Source organism: Cyprinodon variegatus, unplaced genomic scaffold (assembly GCF_000732505.1).
Source record: "Cyprinodon variegatus isolate N-32 unplaced genomic scaffold, C_variegatus-1.0 Scaffold666, whole genome shotgun sequence".
Taxonomy (NCBI): Eukaryota; Metazoa; Chordata; class Actinopteri; order Cyprinodontiformes; family Cyprinodontidae; genus Cyprinodon; species Cyprinodon variegatus.
In genome coordinates, this window is record NW_015151119.1 from 410,269 (window position 1) to 428,939 (window position 18,671).

The 18,671-nt window shown below is 36.1% G+C and overlaps 2 protein-coding genes across 2 annotated transcripts in view; both read left to right on the forward strand.

The window, feature by feature from the left end:
• The window catches only part of LOC107097014 (protein-cysteine N-palmitoyltransferase HHAT-like protein), a 13,388-nt gene extending 9,057 nt beyond the window's left edge, over window positions 1–4,331 (forward strand). Inside the window, exons 8-12 of the mRNA XM_015393973.1 lie at window positions 346–490; window positions 615–650; window positions 729–930; window positions 1,116–1,257; window positions 3,253–4,331. Coding sequence (XP_015249459.1) covers window positions 346–490; window positions 615–650; window positions 729–930; window positions 1,116–1,257; window positions 3,253–3,395 — 668 coding nt within the window. The 3' untranslated portion in view covers window positions 3,396–4,331. The remainder of the gene's footprint in view (window positions 1–345; window positions 491–614; window positions 651–728; window positions 931–1,115; window positions 1,258–3,252) is intronic.
• Window positions 4,332–7,574: 3,243 nt separating this feature from the next.
• LOC107097016 (kelch-like protein 40a) lies at window positions 7,575–16,544 on the forward strand. Its single transcript, XM_015393977.1, has 6 exons — window positions 7,575–8,787; window positions 10,429–10,589; window positions 10,832–10,939; window positions 12,263–12,448; window positions 13,281–13,430; window positions 14,603–16,544. Exons 1-6 carry the CDS (start codon window positions 7,678–7,680, stop codon window positions 14,712–14,714), a joined length of 1,827 nt encoding a protein of 608 aa, XP_015249463.1. The 5' UTR covers window positions 7,575–7,677; the 3' UTR covers window positions 14,715–16,544.
• The last annotated feature ends 2,127 nt before the right edge of the window (window positions 16,545–18,671 follow it).

Sequence of the window (18,671 nt, forward strand, 5' to 3'; positions counted from 1 at the left end):
GGCTACTTAGTTGTTTTGACTGTCGCCAACAGCTCCAATTTGCTTTCTCATTTTTAAATCACTATCTACCTTCAAACCCAAATTCATGACGGTCGGTTTAAAATATGCTGTCAGGGGTCCTAGATCTAGAGTAGTGGAGTCAGTTTACTTCTCATTAAAATTAAAAACGTTAAGGGCCAGAGAGGCTTTATTGACATCTAAACTGTTGAATAAAGAGCACTTTGAGCAATATTTAAGGTATATGACAACTTTAGCATTGCACAGAAAAGTATTTTGGCATGCATCAAGCTGAACACTCTCGAATAAAAATGTTTTGACAGATTATCTAAACTGTTTTCATTGTAGCGGGCCTGGCCTATTCCAACCTGGTGTATGACTGGATAAAAGCAGCTGTAATGTTTGGTGTTATCAACACCGTGGCTACACTGGACCACCTGGACCCGCCTCAGCCTCCCAAATGTATCACCATGCTCTATGTCTTTGCTGAGACGTACGTGGAACTCCCTCTTTCCACAATCTCTGTGAAATGATGTACTGTTAAATCTTGAAATCAGGACACTGCATAGTTTTGCACCAAAGAAATTTAAATAAATTGCTTTGTTTTGTTTTTGCAGCCACTTTGACAGAGGCATCAACGACTGGCTTTGCAAGTGAGTGTTTTTCGTTCAGACTAATGATGGTGGTGATACAATGTGATTTTGGTTTGAGCTGATGTGACGTCCTTACAGGTATGTCTATGACTACATTGGTGAGAATCATGACAAGATCTTTAAAGAACTTCTTGCAACCGTGTGTACTTTTGCCGTCACCACCTTGTGGCTGGGCCCATGTGAGCTGGTTTACATCTGGTCATTTTTCAACTGCTTTGGCCTCAACTTTGAGCTTTGGGTGGCAAAGTTGTTCTCCATTCCACCGTTTTCTATGATGGAGGTGAGAAGCAATAAAAAAATAACCACTTTATATTATGTAATGTTCACTACCGAATTGCACATCACTGTAATTATAACCTTTGGAAAATGTTTAAGTGCATTAAACCTTTAGCCATATGGTTATGTTTGAGTGAGATTTAGGGAAATCATTGAAGAATAAATGTGTGTACTTCTTCTTGTATTTAGAATGCTATGGGTGAAGCTATGTCTCGCAGGATCAGGGGTGTCTTCAACGCTGCCAACTTCTGGGCTATTGTACTCTACAATGTTCTCTCCCTGAACAGTTTGGAGTTTGCCAAATTGGTGGGCAGAAGGATTATTTTCAAAGGTAGGTTAAAATGTGCGCAAAAGAATGTTAAAAGCCTTGAAATTCTCTCACTGAGATCGATACATCTATTGTCTTGCACTTTTCAGTGAGGTAAATAACATATCTATTTTCTAGCTTGTTCAAGGTTATCCCTTGGCTTTCCTAGGCAAAATGCCAAGTGCATTTCTCGTTATTCAGGTCTATCCCGGAGTCTTCTCTTACCCAGGTGCTTGAAGACCCTTGGGAACAAGCTCTATTGCAAGCTCCCCAAAATATTTGTAAAGCAAGGGCCAGTCATCCTGCAATAGAAGGCTCTCTAAACCCACTTGTATCCGGGTTCGCCCTCACTTTGGTCATAATTTTTACCTGATGACCAAAGGTAAGGGTTCAAACTATAAACTGAGAGCTTGCTTTTGGCCCAGCTCTTTAAACAAAACAAAAAAATAGAGCACCTTCCACATTACAGCAAAGACATTAATTCTTTGCTTGAGACTGATCCATTGCCTCGAGGGAACAATCAACAATGTTTTTTTTTTAAGAAAAATGGCTACAGACTTAAAGGAGCTGACACATCAAGACAACTTTGTATTTGGCTGTAAATTGCAAACATTTTGACAGTGTATGCTAAAGGTTAGGGTTTTAAAGTATAGAACCGCATTATCCATTAGAAGGAAGCAAAGAGTCACTAGTCTGTAGACCTTCATTTCCACAACTAAACCCTGAGATCCTTTTACCTTAAGACCACAGTCAGGATCAGAGACAAGGGGCAGCCCTGGTAGAGACCATTCCACTCTAGGAACAATTTAATCGTGTACTAAGAAGATACACACAGCTTTGCCTTTGGGTTAAATGACCACATAACCTTTACAGACATCCCTGAAAAAACATGCAGCATTCCCCCTCATAATTCTTGGGGTAATATGGACATATTCAGGTAAAATTCCACAAACACATGTTGACCGGACAACTGACTCCCATGAATCATTCAATACTCCACAAAGGTTTCTCTGAGACACTAAGAAATTTGATACTGTGATATATGCTAGATATAAGCTACCTGGATCCTGTTTCTAAAGGGTAGGACCCTTCCATGTTCTTCCATGTTATGACCAGAATCAAGAGATCCTCAAACTGCTTTACCCAATATCTGACAACCTAGAAATTAGAAAATCTGACTTTTGATTTGACTGCATCCATTTAATGCAAGAATTACAGCATATAAATGTAATCATCCAAACAGAATAATTTTAACCTGGCGTGTAGAAATGTTACACAACCCCCCTTCTGACAAGTACTAAATGTATTCCATTTCTATAACATTTCCCAAGGGTTAAGCAAAAATTTCAGTTCAATTAAATGCTATTTGTTGTATTAATATAATAGGATTATATTATATATAATAAGAGAATATATAATATTATATATAATAGGAGAAATTTACCTCTGCATTTAACCCATTCCCTTAGGGAGTGATGGGCTACCATCGTGGGGCGCCCAGGGAGCAGATTGAGGTTAAGGGTCTTGCTCAGATACCCAGAGTGGCAGTCTGTGGGTGTGGGGCTCGAACCCAGAACCTCAGGATTCCAAGCTCTACTGTATGCCCTGACCAATAGGCCACCACTCCCCACAATATAGTACCAATTCACAACACATCATCTCAAGGCACTGCAGGACATTTAAAGAAAATTGCTGAATTGCTTCATGTCATGAGACCAGTTGGTAAGCTACAATAGTTTTGTTGGAGCAGAGCTGCATCTTAAACTTGGAAGACAGCAAAGTTTGGAGCATCGTTGTGAAACCATGTTAATGCATTAAAATATAAAGTAATGTCAAGTTTTTTTGGTTTTTTTTACGCATTTTTACTGTGAGTCCTAATACGTGTTAAAGGGACAAGGTTGTATTATTTTTGTTTAATTTAATTAACCACCGTAAAAAAAAAAAGATGGAAATCATATTTTTTAATGTAATTCTCATTTTCACTTTCCCCTGTTGTATTTTTCCATCCCCATTCCTCAGGTTTCCCTCTGTCCACCCTGTCTGTGCTGCTGGTGACCTACTGTGGTGTTCAGCTGGTGAAGGAAAGAGAACGTCAGCAGGCCCTGCTGGAGGATCCGGACCCAGTGAAGCCAGTGGATGGTGGCAAAGAGAAAGCTGAATAATCAAACAGAAAACCAGGATATGCTTTCATCGTCAGCCTCGCCAGCTGTAACAGAACCAGGCTGTTAAAGCCATTCGGCAACTTTAAAGTTCAACAAGGCAAAGCTTTTGCTTGTCAGAAGCGAGCATTGTTGACCATCCTCAAGTGCACTTCCAGTAGATAATCGGCACATACTTTGGCAATAAATCCCACAATGACATATTTTGTATCTAAATCGTATCTAAACAAATGTTTATTATGTGGATTACAGGTTTTAAAAACCAAACAATTAATAGAAGGATAGACAAATATCCATATTTAAATGAGCAGCTACTTTGCTCTGGTTGAACACTACCATTTGAATTACTTTCATATTTGAACATTCTTGTTGTCTGCAGTATAGTCCATTTCTCAGGCCTATTATCACAACCCTTAATCTCACTTAAGGGAAAAAGACTTGAAAGTAAATGGCAATATGGAAAAACACAAAGGGTGCTGTGGAGATCTTCCACAAAGTTTTCAGTTGACTGTACCGTGTCTAATCTCCACTGTCCTATAGGAAAAGCAAAGTTATAGTAGAGAATAGTGTTTTTGATAGTGGCTATGTGTTGGTTATCTGAATGTAACTTGTTCCTATACAGTGTTCAAAGGGTCAATGCCTTGTTTAACATCACAGATTTATTTTAATTTTAATAAGAAATTGCTGATGAATATCAGTTTATCTTCCTCCAGCCCATCTTACACACTTCAGATCCCCACTTTGCAAGGTACACAACAGACCGTACAGTGCAAAGGGTCAGTCTTTTAGTGCCTGTCGACAAAACCCGGCAGCATGTCTTTGGTGCGGAAAGGGAACAGGGGTAACTTTAAAAAGATTAGAATGTATTTTATCATTCAGGTTTTTCATGCAAATGGCTGTTTATTTATCTGTCTTAAAATAAAGATATATTTCACCCTGCTCTGAGGCCGGCTCATTTTTTTGTCCACTGCAGAAAGAACTGTGACTTATATATAGTGCTTCAGGGAATTATAAAGGTTGTTGTTTTGTTTTTTTTTCTATAAAATGAGTTTTAGGAGTTTAAAGAACATTTAATAACAGGGTGTGGGGGTTAATTATAGTTTACCTACTCAGACCTTTTAGGTGATGATTAGGGGAAGATTTGTTACAGGATGGATGGACATTTGTAACAGGATGGAAGAAACATACAATTTTTCTTCAATCAGAAACTAGCTAGAGTGAAGACACTCCTGCTGAACATTGGATGTCCCCACATCCATTGCAGAAGCTCCTGCATTGTCCCCAATAATACAAAAAAACAGTATTTTTAACACTCACTCATTAGTTTTTACTTTAGTATAGTACATCTTATGAGGTTAAAGCATGGGCAGGAGGTTTATGAATGTGTTTGCATGTGCACATGTGTCTGAGTGCATGACCTTCCTCAACTGTGTTTTAAAGCTGAAGAGGATCCAGTGAATAGTCAGATTCTATTAAAATATACATATATTTTAATAAAAATCTCAACCTATACTGCTAGATACAATTATCTAGTTGCCATATACCTAAGCAGATAATGGGGTCTTAATGGCAGGTAGTTAGTTATGTAATATAGTTAAATTTTCCTCAGCTGTGGTTTTATAGAATTGTTTTTAAAAACATTTTCCTCAAATGTAAATGTTAAATAATGCATGCACACACTGGTAACTGAATAAATAAAAGGTAACGGACTCACAAGTTGTTCTATTCTTCCTATGTCACTGAATTCCTACATCTGCATAAAACTCACAATATAATTGGCATCTGATCAAAGCTAATGAAAAACAATGGAATAAAATTCAATATATCTGAATTTTATTTACATATTGCAACAATCCCACCCCAAACAGTGTTGCAACTTTCCCCAGCTCCAGGGTTGGTTGTAACATCTGGCTCTTTCTATTTAGATTCAAATTATGAAAAGAATACTTTCTTTAGTCAACTTTAAATGTTTTTTACTATTAACAGGCAGATATGCATTTATAACATAAACATTTAGTTGATCTAATTCAAACCAATCACTGAGTAACAGAGTCAAATAAAAACTGTTGCAGCTATCCTAAATTTTCCCTATGCATTCAGGGGATGATTCTAGATTGAGGTATTTGAAATACATGTGATGTGAAATTTTTTTCAGGTGTTTTGTAATTGAAAAGAAATTAGCAATTATTGAAAGTTATGTTCATAGTTGATCAAAAAGCAGAACATAACCATTTTGGGAAATTTTATTAAACGTTTTAAGGATAAGTTTGATTTTAAAAAAATGTTGAAAGTAAGAATCCGTGTTTTTTTGTTTGTTTTTTGTTTTTTTAACAGTGTCCTGTCTGGTTATGTGGCAATAAGAAAAATTGGCTTGATGCCAAAAAAGGGCCCAACAGATTTAGCTTTCACAAGTGGAGCAGTATGGCTATCGCCATAGTGTTCCGCTTAATTTATGCATGTAAATTGCTTTATTGTAATTATGCAGGGAGTTTTACAGATTATATGGACACTGCATTATAAGTAGAACAGGACAAGCAAAAAAAAAAAAAGGCTAAAAGATGAAAGAAAGAGGAGATAAAAGGGAGATAATGATAAAAGATCTTCAGTCTGCTTCATCACCTGCAAAGAGATGACACAACCAACGGATACACAAAAGTAGCACCTTGACGCTATCGTTGAAGTATAAGTAGTATTATTTAATCTGACATGTATACTGTGATAGCTGAAGATAAGAATATGGTCTTTCTGTATGGATGTGAAACTCTTAGTACCCAGAACCAAGTATCTGTAGTTGTTTGTGAGAGTGGACTTGTGCATGTAAAGTTTATCTAAAGGAAAAATGCTCAATAGTGGTTGTGAAGAGCCAAAGAAAAAAAAAAACAGATGCCCAAAAGGATCCCTAGAGCAAAGGCACCCAGGAGGGGCCAACCCAGGATATCTGCCCCCCACTCCAAGGGAAGAGGAGAGAGCCGAGGAAAAATACCCCAGCCGCTGTAATGCCGGTGCCCCCAGGAGCCGCAGGGACGAGTCTGTTTTAACACAATGAATTTCATACATTGAATTTGAGTTTAGATCACTTCTACTAATAAATATTAAAAGAAAAAAATGAAGACTGCTATACATTATTATCTGCTATCTGAAATCATTTATGTATTTCTCTCTTTTAATCTACAGCGTCCAATTCTAATAGTTGTGAAGTTATTTTCACGTGGTCCCTCATAAAAGGACCATTTTAATACCTAAAACACAAGGATTTGTTCACATATAAATGACAGAAAAACAGCTGTTCTTTTTTAATATAAGAAGGTGTCGTTTTTAACCAGTAGGTGTCACTGTTGCCCAACCTATGTAACCAACCTAAGCGAAACATGTGACTTTAGAGTACACTTTATGTCCCAAAAGCATAGATAAGAGTTTAAAAAAATAAAAATAAAAACATCAAAAGGCAAAAGAAAGAAAGAAAGAAAGAAAGAAAGAATTAAATTTTCAAACTATAAAAAAAACTATTGTCACATAAAGGGAACATACTCAGCAAAGTGATGTCAGTGTTAACATATCATGTGTGTTGTGTGGATGTGCACATTGGATAGGTATGTTAAAGATAATTACACTGTTTTTTTATTAATGTAAAGGCAGAAGAGAGAGAGTTTGAAGTTTACAGTATTTGACTTAGTCATTTTACTTTTCTGAGTCACATATGCGTTTGAATATCTATAAATTAATGTAGAATCTACTCTTTCTTTAACCACAAAACAAATGTGGAGTATCTTTATTGCGTGTGACTCAGTGGATGAGGTAAAAACATATTAATAGAGAAGTATGTCAGTTTCTCTGATTGTAACTTGGAGAATGTAATGGTCAGAATAAATGGAGGGATGTTTTGTTTGAGGATCAGCATTTATTTTTACTTTTAAGAAACATTAATTGACATATAAAGACGTTTTCAGTCAATTTTGTCTTCACATTGTATCCAAAGTTTTATTTATTCCAGCTGCTATACAATGCTCATAATATGTACACTAAAAAAAGAAAAGTGTGTTACAATGTCAAGAATAGCTGCCTGATGAGTAACATTCAGCTGTTCTCCATGGGCTGTCTCGGTCCCTGGTTTTGCTTTGTGGGGATCCAGTCTATAAATACTAAGGACTTCCACACTCAGTGACAGTCATAGACAGCTGCAACCATCAGCTCACCAATCCTTTGAGGCTATTCGTGGCAATCTGAGCAGGCCAGTGAGCACCGACAGTGTCGCTCTGTCGTGGCAGAAAGTGAGCCCACCATCAAAATGGCTGCTTTGACGATAGACCCGGTGCAACAGCCTCGGATGTACCAACAGTCCCTGCTGCAGGATGGACTATGTGACCTTCTAGAGAACGACAAGTTTGTGGACTGTGTCCTGAAAATCCAGGACAAGGAGTTTCCCTGTCACCGCTTGGTTTTGGCTGCCAGCAGTCCCTTCTTCAAGGCCATGTTCCTGTCTGAACTAGAGGAGAGTAAGAAGCGGGAGATAGTCCTTAAAGATGTGGACCCCAGTGTTATGGGGATGATCCTGCGCTACTTATACACATCTGACATTAATCTGACAGAGCAGAATGTTCAGGATATCTTCATGATTGCTAACATGTACCAGATCCCTTCCATCTTCTCTGTATGTTTATCATATCTCCAAGAGAAGATGGTGCTGGGAAACTGCCTTGCCATCTTTAAATTGGGTCTTCTTCTGGATTGTCCGAGGCTCGCTCTCGGAGCTAGAGAATTCATCTGTGAACGCTACCAAGTTGTTGTCAGGGACCAGGACTTTTTCCAGCTCAGCCCAAGTGAATTAGCCATCATCATATCTTCAGACGCCCTAAATGTTGACAGGGAGGAGCAGGTTTTTGAATCCCTGATGGACTGGATCAAACATGATGAGCCAACACGGTTAAAGGAACTCCCTGAGTTGTTACACTGTGTCCGATTCAGGCTCATTCCAATTGACTACTTCAAAGAAAAGGTTCAGCATCACCAGTACATACGGTTTAACCAAGACATCAAGAAGGAGCTGGATCTCATCACAGATGCTTACCAAGGCCGTCTCCCCAAGCCGAAGAAGATTGACGGAGCAAAGGGAGGAGAGGAGACAGACGAGGAGGATGAGGAGGGATACCTGCCTGGAATCCTGAACAACAACCCTCGCTTTGGGATGTTTGAGATGGACCTCATACTCATGATCAACAACACAGGGACTGTGGCCTATGATCCGGCAGGAAATGAGTGCTTTGTGGTTTCAGAATCTACAGAGATTCCCAAGAACCACTCAAGCCTGGTGACAAAGCAGAACCAGATATTTGTGGTTGGAGGACTTCTCTATAATGAGGAGGACAAAGACGAACCGTTCCTGTCTTACTTCCTACAGGTAGTGTGCTAAAATGTCAAAATGAAACAGTTTTGTTTTGCTTTGTTTTCTGCTAAAAACTAAGAATTTTAAAGGACAGATGGCAACATTCACAAGTTTTTATTTATTGCTTGTGGTCAGTTTTAGATATTTACATTTGTTTTCATGCTCAAAGATTAAAAATGCATAAAAAAGAAAGCAAGGACAAGATATTCGAGAGTTTCTAAACATTAGATTAGATAGTGTATAGCCTTAGCATAAGCAATTAAACATAAATGTAGAACAAAGTCATCTCGCCAGACTCCAGGTTGAATGGCTTTGGTTACACGTTGCTCTCAATAAAGACAGTATTGGGGTGTTTTCGTCACTTGAGGTGACCCTAGAGCAGGTGTCATCAACGCGGTGCCCATGGGCACCAAAGGGCCCTCAAGGACCACATGGGGTGCCCTCAGCGTCTTCTGAAAACTGAACAAATCACCAATGGCTAAGTTTTAAACTTTATATGATTTTGTTGCTCTTCTTTTTCAATAATTTAAAGAGCACTTAATCATATTAATCACATATAGCATTTAGGCATTTATAGATATTTCTAAATAAAAATATGTAAAAGAAAATTTTTATATTTATTATGAATGAAGTTTAGGTGAACCATCCAGTTCATAGATCAGTATTATTTCCTATGATTCAATACTCATGAAGTAGCTCTCAGCCTTAAAAACATTGCTAAAAACATTGCCCTGCCCCAGAGGGTCACCTCAAGCTAATACTACACATATGGCTGTTTTAAGGGCGACAGTGGTGTTGGATGTAGGAGTTTGCCCTGAAATCGAAGGGTTGACGGTTCAAGCCCCAGCTCTGACTTTCAGGGTCGTTGTGGGCAAGACGATTCACCTGCATTGTCTACTGATGGTACAAGAAAAACAAGAATAGCTGCTGATGAGATATTGTTGATAGTAAATAAGCTTTATTTATATAGCACCGTTCACAGACCAAAGCCACAAAGTGCTTCACAACACAGTTTAAAAACATCAGAACATACACAATATAGGAATATAGACAATAGGGAATCATAGCATCCCAAAAGGTAGGAAATTAAAAGCTTGTACAAATACATAGGTCTTAAGTATGCTCTTGAAGGTGACAAAAAAGTCATTAATTTTGATGCTATTCATATATTAAACACATGGATGTTACCAGGATTTTAGACAACACATGCTAACAATCAACCAATGTGATGGACTGTCTGCCTGCTCCCTCAGACTGTGTTGGTTCAGCATGAACTATGTATTGTTCTCTTGTTCCTTCACTTAAAACCTCAAATTGAGTGGTGTCATCAGAGCAATATTGGTATGGTGAGAGTTATTGCTAAGCAAGGACAGGTCCACTCTCTACTCTGTTTACCTTCATGAAATTCATCTTCAACACTGGGGAAAGCAGGACTGCTCTTTCCTTTCTATACCAGATAGTTAAGGAGTCTCTAGACATCCATTTGACATATTTATTTGTTCATTTTAAAGTTTATTTTAAAAAACAAATTATTTTGACAATTTTATGTTTTCAGGATTTTCCACACTTTCTGGCTTTAACATCTTATATTACAAATATTTGCCATTTGAAAATCCTATTGTAAAAATCTCTCCAAATGTCTGCTGTTATCCACAGTTTGATCCAGTAAGTTCAGAATGGTTGGGAATGCCTTCACAGCCCAATCCTCGGTGTCTGTTCGGCTTGGCTGAAGTTGAAAACTCTATCTTTGTTGTTGGTGGGAAACAGCTGAAGGAGGGAGAACATGCCCTGAGTTCAGTCATGATCTATGACAGACAGTAAGTTTAACTTGATTTTAGGAACTTCTGGTCACTTGATTAGTTCATTGTTTCACTGAATTTATGCATGATTTACCATGATTTTTTTTAAATTATCTGAAGAAATCCAGAATAGCAATACCTAGAAATATGTGCTTCTCTTTTTGAATTTCCCTTCCTTTCTGCTTACAAATTACAATTTTTTCACATTCACACGTAAAACTGATATGATCATAAGAATGCATTATCTTCTTTGCACTCAGGTCATTCAAATGGGGAGAGTCAGACCCTCTGCCTTATGAGGTGTATGGCCATGGGACTGTTGCACACAATGGTCTTGTCTATGTTATTGGAGGAAAGTCTGAGAGCAAGTAAGTGTTTTGAGAAACACTCAACATCACACACGGTGATTACCAAACAAAATACGTTTATTGCTAATATTTTTCTGCTTCTATATTCAGGCATTTTTAAAAATTATAATACATTACGAAATTAGCTGATTTGTGGCTATATTTCCCATTTATTGTTTTGCATTTAAGCTTGTGTCATCATAGCACTGAACTTACAAAGTGCTCTATAGTTATACAACTGATATATGAACGACAGTATGTGCTGTACCAACACATATATAGCGTTCAATTAATCTGTTTAGAATATTGCTGCACACATATGGCAAAAAATACCATTAATTTTCATGATTGCTATTAAAAACATTCACAAAAAGTATAAAAGCAAGGACATGTTTGTGTTTTTGTGTATACTTTATGTTAAAGAATCTGTAGTCTTTCAAGTAGCTATGTGAAGGCATGTATACATAGTGAAAGCATCTTCAAACAGCAGTAGCTTCAGGTCTTTATTCAGTTTATTTCTTTGTTCTAAAATAAAAGGAACATCTGAAAAAAACTGTTTCCATTGGTACCTCATATTTGGTTAAAGGATGCGGTTTTATAATAATACATCAGTATACCTGCAGCTCCACTATGTCTAATTGTGTGCAAAAAGCAGCCAAGCCAGAGTTGGAGCCCAGGTTGTTGAGAAACTTGAAAAATCAAATCCGTTTTTGTATTTTTCTTCTTTTAAACTACTGACAAATAATTAAAAAAGTGCAATACCAAATGTTGAAAAGTCAGTTCAAGTATTCCTGGGAAAAATGAATAAAGCTTTCAGATTTGAGGCAGTTCCTGATCATTTTATAGCTATAAAACCTAAATATCTCCAAATCACCATTTTTGGTCTTGGTAGGTGAAGGGTTAAATCTGCTACCAATCTGTAGCACAACCTAAGTTATATTTATTGTACTAATTGAGTTAATTTTATCCTACAGTAGTTTATGAAAAACTGCTATTTACACTGTTCGAGGCTTTAATAACCCGATTAATTCATTTAAAACTTCTTGGCTAAATATTTTTCTGATGGGTGAATCTTGAATGCAATATTGTTAGGGCTAGCATCGTCCTTTATGAAGACAACCCAGTTTCTGAGTTATCAAAAGGCATGTCATAAGGCTGTACTTAATAAATGATTAACTACAGTATGATTTTTTATCCCAATGAAAAAAATGTTTCTCCTTTTTTTTCCCCCCAAAAAATATAAGTTGCATTTTAGGCACTTTTTCTTATGGTAAATATTAAATATTGGAATATCTTCTTCTTTAAAAAAATAAAATAATGATGTGTTCCAATTTGTCTACCCAGGAAATGCATGAGAAGAGTCTGCGTCTACAACCCCACTAAGTTTGAATGGAAGGACTTGGCTCCTCTGACAACTGCCAGGTCTCTCTTCGGCATCACCATCCATAATGACCAGATCTATGTGGCCACAGGGGTGACTGACTCAGGCCTCACCAGCTCTGTTGAAGTCTATGACATTACCACCAACAAGTGAGAAAACCTTTATTTCTTACCAGTAAATATGGCATATAATTTCTTTAGAGTGCAAAATCAGACATTAAACAACCGCAGATATTTGATAAAATTGATTTTATTAAACATTGCTTCATTACAGATTACAGAAACTCAAACACATTTTACAACAGCTTTAATTAGATAAGGGACAAACATCAGTCATTTTTGCTATAATGTATAAATCAAAATTTACAGTGTAACTCAGTCCATTTATACATACTAATCTCTAAATATTGTCCTTCTTAGAAAAGGTTTATGGTACACTAGCTCCAAAGGTAGCTGTGTCTGGGAAAGAAAAAGTCAGGTTGATGAGCCATGTGATGGTTTTTATTTAAGAAAAATGATGAAAGAGACCACATACATATAGTCACTGTGAAAGCTGAGTCTATTGCTATCATACCTTGAAAGAGAGAAACAGCACTAAGCACTGAAAATAGACCCAACTTTATCAATATGTAATGCAAGTTGTTGATGGCAGCAGCCCAACTGATACCTCCCTCCATAGTAGAATCACAGCTAAACCATTCAGTCAGACTCCAATAGTAAGTCCTCCTATCTGGGGAGGGGTTTCGCATTTACATCAGGGTGAGTTCACTTAAAATGTTTGGAACGACGCCTAAACTAATACCCTCTAAGAAGGGTTTTTTTAGTGCATGAGGTCAAATTTAGTAAACTACTGCTACTACTATAACTCAGAAGCCATAAATTGTGACCATAAAATAGTCTTTTGTTGTGTTTGTGTCAATATCAGTCAAATATCAGATTTTTTATAGTGTTATATCCCTGTTGTTTGTTTGTAACATTCTAGGTGGTCTGAGTTTACAGAGTTTCCTCAGGAGCGCAGCTCTCTTAGTCTCATCTCAACAGGGGGTTATCTGTACGCTATTGGAGGTTACGCCATGATGCCCAGTGAAACTAGTGAAGAACCAGCACCAACTGAGATGACTGATATCTGGAGGTGAGAGACCGCTTTACACAATTGCTCTAATGTTTGTCAAGAATTAAAAATAAACTGCTGACTTTTGAAATATGAAATTATGGATTTCTCATTATTACGGAGATAACAAATAGAATAGAATAGAATAGAATAGAATAGAATAGAATAGAATAGAATAGAATATTCTTTATTGATGCTGGTATAGGCTACATACACATTAATAAGAATTAAAATAAAATAAATAAAAATTACATACAATACCCAAAAAAAAGCAGAACAACAAGTTTTAATAGAGATGCTGATTTAATTTCACAGCAGGACTTGGATATTCCTGCACTGCCAAAGATACCAAAAGCTGATTCAATGAACTCTTCAGAGGAAGACGAAATACTCCAGAACTAACAATGCAAATATTCACATTTTTTGTAATATATGAGTTTCACTTTGACAAATAATATGAAACTTCATCAGATGATTTATGTTTTTTTATTGATAGACCTGTAAATTTATATTTATATACAAGAGATAAAAAGAGGTTTGTCAGAGATAAAATGTGAAACAGCTTTAAGACGATGATATGGTTTTTACACTAATGCACTCTTAGCAAAGCCATTTTAAACTATTCCTATTTGGGTCCAGATGTTGTCAGTCAAACCAGATAAGGCCCAGATTTCCTAAAATCATGATTATTGAAAAAAAGATAAATGTTAGGTTTCCATGTGGATATTTTAAGGTAAATATTTTGGCATGACATATGGTACAGTTTTAACACACCTAATTTCTCACTGCTGTCATTATTCATAGATTACGGTTCAGGGTGAAAGTAAAGGTCTCTGTGCAAAGGCTATAAGGACACATCAGGAAACCTTTAGGATTAATTCATCATGACTTCATTTATTTGTTAATATGAAAACTTGAATCATGCTGCTATATTTTTTTCCACGGACAAGACAAGAAAGCAGGGTAGACTCATATCAGCATCCTTCAACAGAATATATTATTTAAAGAGGAGGACCAAAATCACACTGTGGAGAGAGTCCCTGGGACAAAACAAGTCATTTCTATTTTATTCAGTGAAAAAAATTATATTCCTCAAAGGGCTACAATTGAAATGCTGAAATCAAATTCCTACTTTACACCACATTAGAATCCCATTTGAAAAACCAATACTAAGATGTTTGCCTCTATTGCAGATATGATGAATCAGAGAAATGCTGGACTGGGATTTTGCGAGAGATCTGCTATGCAGAGGGATCCACCATTCTCCCAGTGCGTCTCAACACTCTTCGCCTCACCAAGTTATAATCAAACTGAACTGCTTCATGTTGCATCCTGAAGTCAATGTCATTTTTTCCATGTGGACAATGGACAACAGTTTGGGGTAGAGAATTATACAGGGGAACCTTGAAAAAGTAAAAAATGAGCTATGAGATCAGTGTAAAGTTTTATCACATCTTTTACTGCAGGGGGAGACAGACGCATGCCTACTGATTAAAGCTAAAGGAGAAGGACAGATAAATTGCACCAAATTTTAAAGACAAAAATGCTAAACCTTAATCTCATCTTTCCTTTTTGGTGGATATTCCAATAAATGTGTTTACTACATTCAATGTTGCATTTAAATAAAAGTCAGATGGCTGAATAAGTTTCTGTCATGGATGAGGCAAAAGAAAGACACTGAAGCCAGATCAGAGTGCAAATGTTATATTCATCCGTATTTGTTCAACCTTAAATTCTACACAACATGCTGAGGGTTAAAAAAAAAGACTTCCTTCAAAAGCTTACAGTAACTAGTTAAAGACACTTTGTAATCCTTACAGAGACATTACATAAATACAATGAGTGGAAAAGTTTTAAATGTAAACATAGATTTCTAGTTGACACCTGAGTACTAAGCATATCATCATAAAATGAATCGTAAAACAATTCTTTATGCATATTTACAGCTTGACTTTATATACAATGAGAGCTCTTTGTGACACTAGGTTCACACGCTGTATTTTTTGTTTAACATACAATGTCACGACAGGTACAAAAACGGGCACATACCTCCTACTATGACATTTATACACAGTTTGGATCAAACTGAGCTGCATTTGAACAGTTCTGATGTTTTGTTGCTAGATTACTTTAACAAAGAAAGAGTCTACAGGGACCTGTGTGCTAATGCACCACAAACGCGTGTGCTAGCATGCTGATGTCAGTGATAAAGTTGTTAAATTACATTCAGAGAGAAACAAGAGAGTCGAAACTTCAGTCCTTTGCAAAAAATATTCCTTCCTTGAAAGTTTTGTATGTTATGTTACAACCACAAATATCAATATTTATAGGAATTTTAAACTAATCATCTGGAAGTAGCAAACTAAATATGTAAGAGAAGGAATTTTATATTTATATTTTAGGAAATAAAAATGTGAGTCCAACTTTGTGTGATTTAATTTCAGTATAAATCTATGAGTTTTTGGATTCAGTAAAGAGAATTAGTTTATTTAAACAAATAACATTGGTTAACAATGTTGGAAAAGCAGGCTACAACCACATACTAGCCATCTAAAAGGATGGGAAAACATTTATAAAAGAAGCAGCAAAGGAAGCACTATGTCACTTTGGAGGAGCTACAGAGATCCCAGACTCAACTCGGACTGTTAAAATCCCAAACTAAATCCTTTATAAATTTGAGACTTTGGGTCAAGACTTAAAAAAACTATTCCGTCTAACCTTTCTTGAGGTATTTGCAAATTAGAATGGGCACAAAATAAAGAAAAAAATAAATAAAAATCTGCTTTTCCAGTAGAATTCCAGTAAAGTTAATCAAATATTGTGGCTGTAACATTGAACAACTTGGACAGTCTAAAAATAGGACTTTATCTACATTATTGTAAAATGAATAAAGTATTCATAATGGAACCAAAATGAAACTGAAAAGACTTATGTTTATCTAAAACGATTTATCACCAGGAAACCACAAACTAAAATATGAAAATTTACCATCTGAGTACAAAGATACATAAATGATTTACCTACTTATGGTAACAGTGAATAAAGTAAGCAAAAGACTCAATCAATTCATTTATCCATGCAATCTAGACAACAGAAGAAGCTTTAGCGTATTTATACACTGTACCGAAAACTGATCTAATACATCTGCTTTGTCTGTCTAAGATCGTGTACTTATAGAAAACTAAAAACATCTGTGATCTGACAAAAGTTTTATTAGCCAGAGCTTCCATTTTTCCTCTGGAATGTTATCCGGCAGTAATTCAGCTGAGTGTACGACCCAAATAAAACTGTCACAGACAGGACAGCCACATCCAGTACCCTGCATGTACCATGGACCTTTGCTTTTACGAACAATACTATCAGCGTTGCTAATACATTTATTAGTAAAAGTCATCAAGCTGTCATTTGGAAAGATAATTTTTTTAAATTGCCAATGTGCAGAGTTTTAGCGTACGTACACGTGTTTTGGATTTATCACAGCCTACTTTACAGTAATTTGATCCAACCCAAATTATCTGAGAGCAAAATAAGTCTTTCATGGTCTGAACAGCAAGCAGGACATTTTGATCATACAAGAACCAACAGCTAAAAACATTCCCATTGTGGCTCCTATATCTGCATATCTCTATATACTGTATATTTGCTTTTATCTTTCACAGGGATATTCATAATTCGAGATTATTAGATATCATGATATTAATTTAATAAGAAATTTATATTTCTTTTAATGCAGTGTGATATATGGCTGAAAAATATTCCCAGCTCGAAGATTTAATATCAGTCTATCTCAATAATTACTGATTAGTTTTTTGTTTTACCTATTTGAAATAAGGACAGGTAGAAAAATGGAAATATTAAATTGTTATCTTAACCACTTTTTTTTTACAGTTAAGAAAAGGGTGAGAGTGAGAGGCTAAACACTTTCCTCTGCCTACATCCTTCAGAATGCTGTGCGTTCTGAATTAGAATATATTGAAATTATATTCAAATCTATTGGACGTATATTCTATTGCTACAGTAGGTGTTTATAACAATACATATTGTTATTGTTTTATTGGGGTAAAAGTCATTTATATTGTTGTATCAGCCTTGAATATTAGTAAGAGATAATAAATGAGCTGGTCAAACAAAAATGGAAACTTAGTCACAGTCATGCAACCTGAACCATGTGCTGAAAATACTTGTGGGGTCATGGCATTGGATGGAACAAGGACTGAATTACTAACAGAGAACAAAAGAAATAATTAAAAACTGATTCCTGGAATGCATCGCATTGTATCGTATTGTATTAATGCATTTTCATGAGAGCTCCCATGAAGGACGATCTACAGCTGGAATTGATGTTTTCAAAAAGCCATTAAAGCCTGAGCAGTGTAAGTTTCTGAATCTTTGACTTCATCAGCATGCATGTCTTGATTTTGATGGCCAAGTACAAGACTACATCTTCAGCAAAAGGTTTGATCCACAATAAATACAATCTACTGTTTAACTGGTGACTCTAGTATGGCCAAATATTTGGCTTGTCCTCTAAAACCGGCTGTTTGAACTCCTGCACGAAATAAAAATGGAAGATTATAGATTCCTTATGAAGAGACAGGGTCTCCATTGAAAAAGAGAACACGGTACTAGGGCCATGGCTCCATGAGCCAACCATCTATCATTGTGGCCCCTATAACCAAGAGTCTTTTTATGATAAAAGGTTTTGTCTGGGCGGGAAAAAAAATATTTATGATTAAAGAAAAAAAAAAACAATTCTCCTTTTTGTCGTTTTTCTTTGTTTGTGGTTAATTGTTTCAGTATACAGAGCCTACACTACACATTTGTTTTTTAGCATTTCCAAAGTTTATGGCTAAAAAGAGTCAATTTTCTTCTGCAACATGAGTGGCTGCTGTTTTACTCTCACTAACCTGTTAATTGTGTTCTTCTTATTTGAGCTAATAATGCTAAAGCTCTACTCATTTTAAGAGCGTAGCCATCATTAGTTCTACTGTGTTTACAATATGAGCCCATAGACATTAATATTTGAAGGTAGTGGTATTTGCACTCTCTGCTGTTTAGCTAAGCCTCTAATTTTGCACAGAAAACAAACAAAATTGGGAATCCTTATAAATTTTTCACTCCATTCAGTATTTGTGTTAGCTTATTTTTTTACACAATAATAGGGAAATATGATCTTAAATTATATTAATTTGCAATTAAGCAAATCATTTTTTTTAAAGATAACTTTATTTGTTGTTTCTATTTTTATTGTATTTTCCAGGC

Coding starts and splice junctions, on each gene's coding strand:
- LOC107097016 (XM_015393977.1), top strand. CDS start 7,678: ATGGCTGCTTTGACGATAGACCCGGTGCAACAGCCTCGGATGTACCAA. Junction 8,788..10,428: donor TCCTGTCTTACTTCCTACAG/GTAGTGTGCTAA, acceptor TGTTATCCACAG/TTTGATCCAGTAAGTTCAGA. Junction 10,590..10,831: donor GTCATGATCTATGACAGACA/GTAAGTTTAACT, acceptor CTTTGCACTCAG/GTCATTCAAATGGGGAGAGT.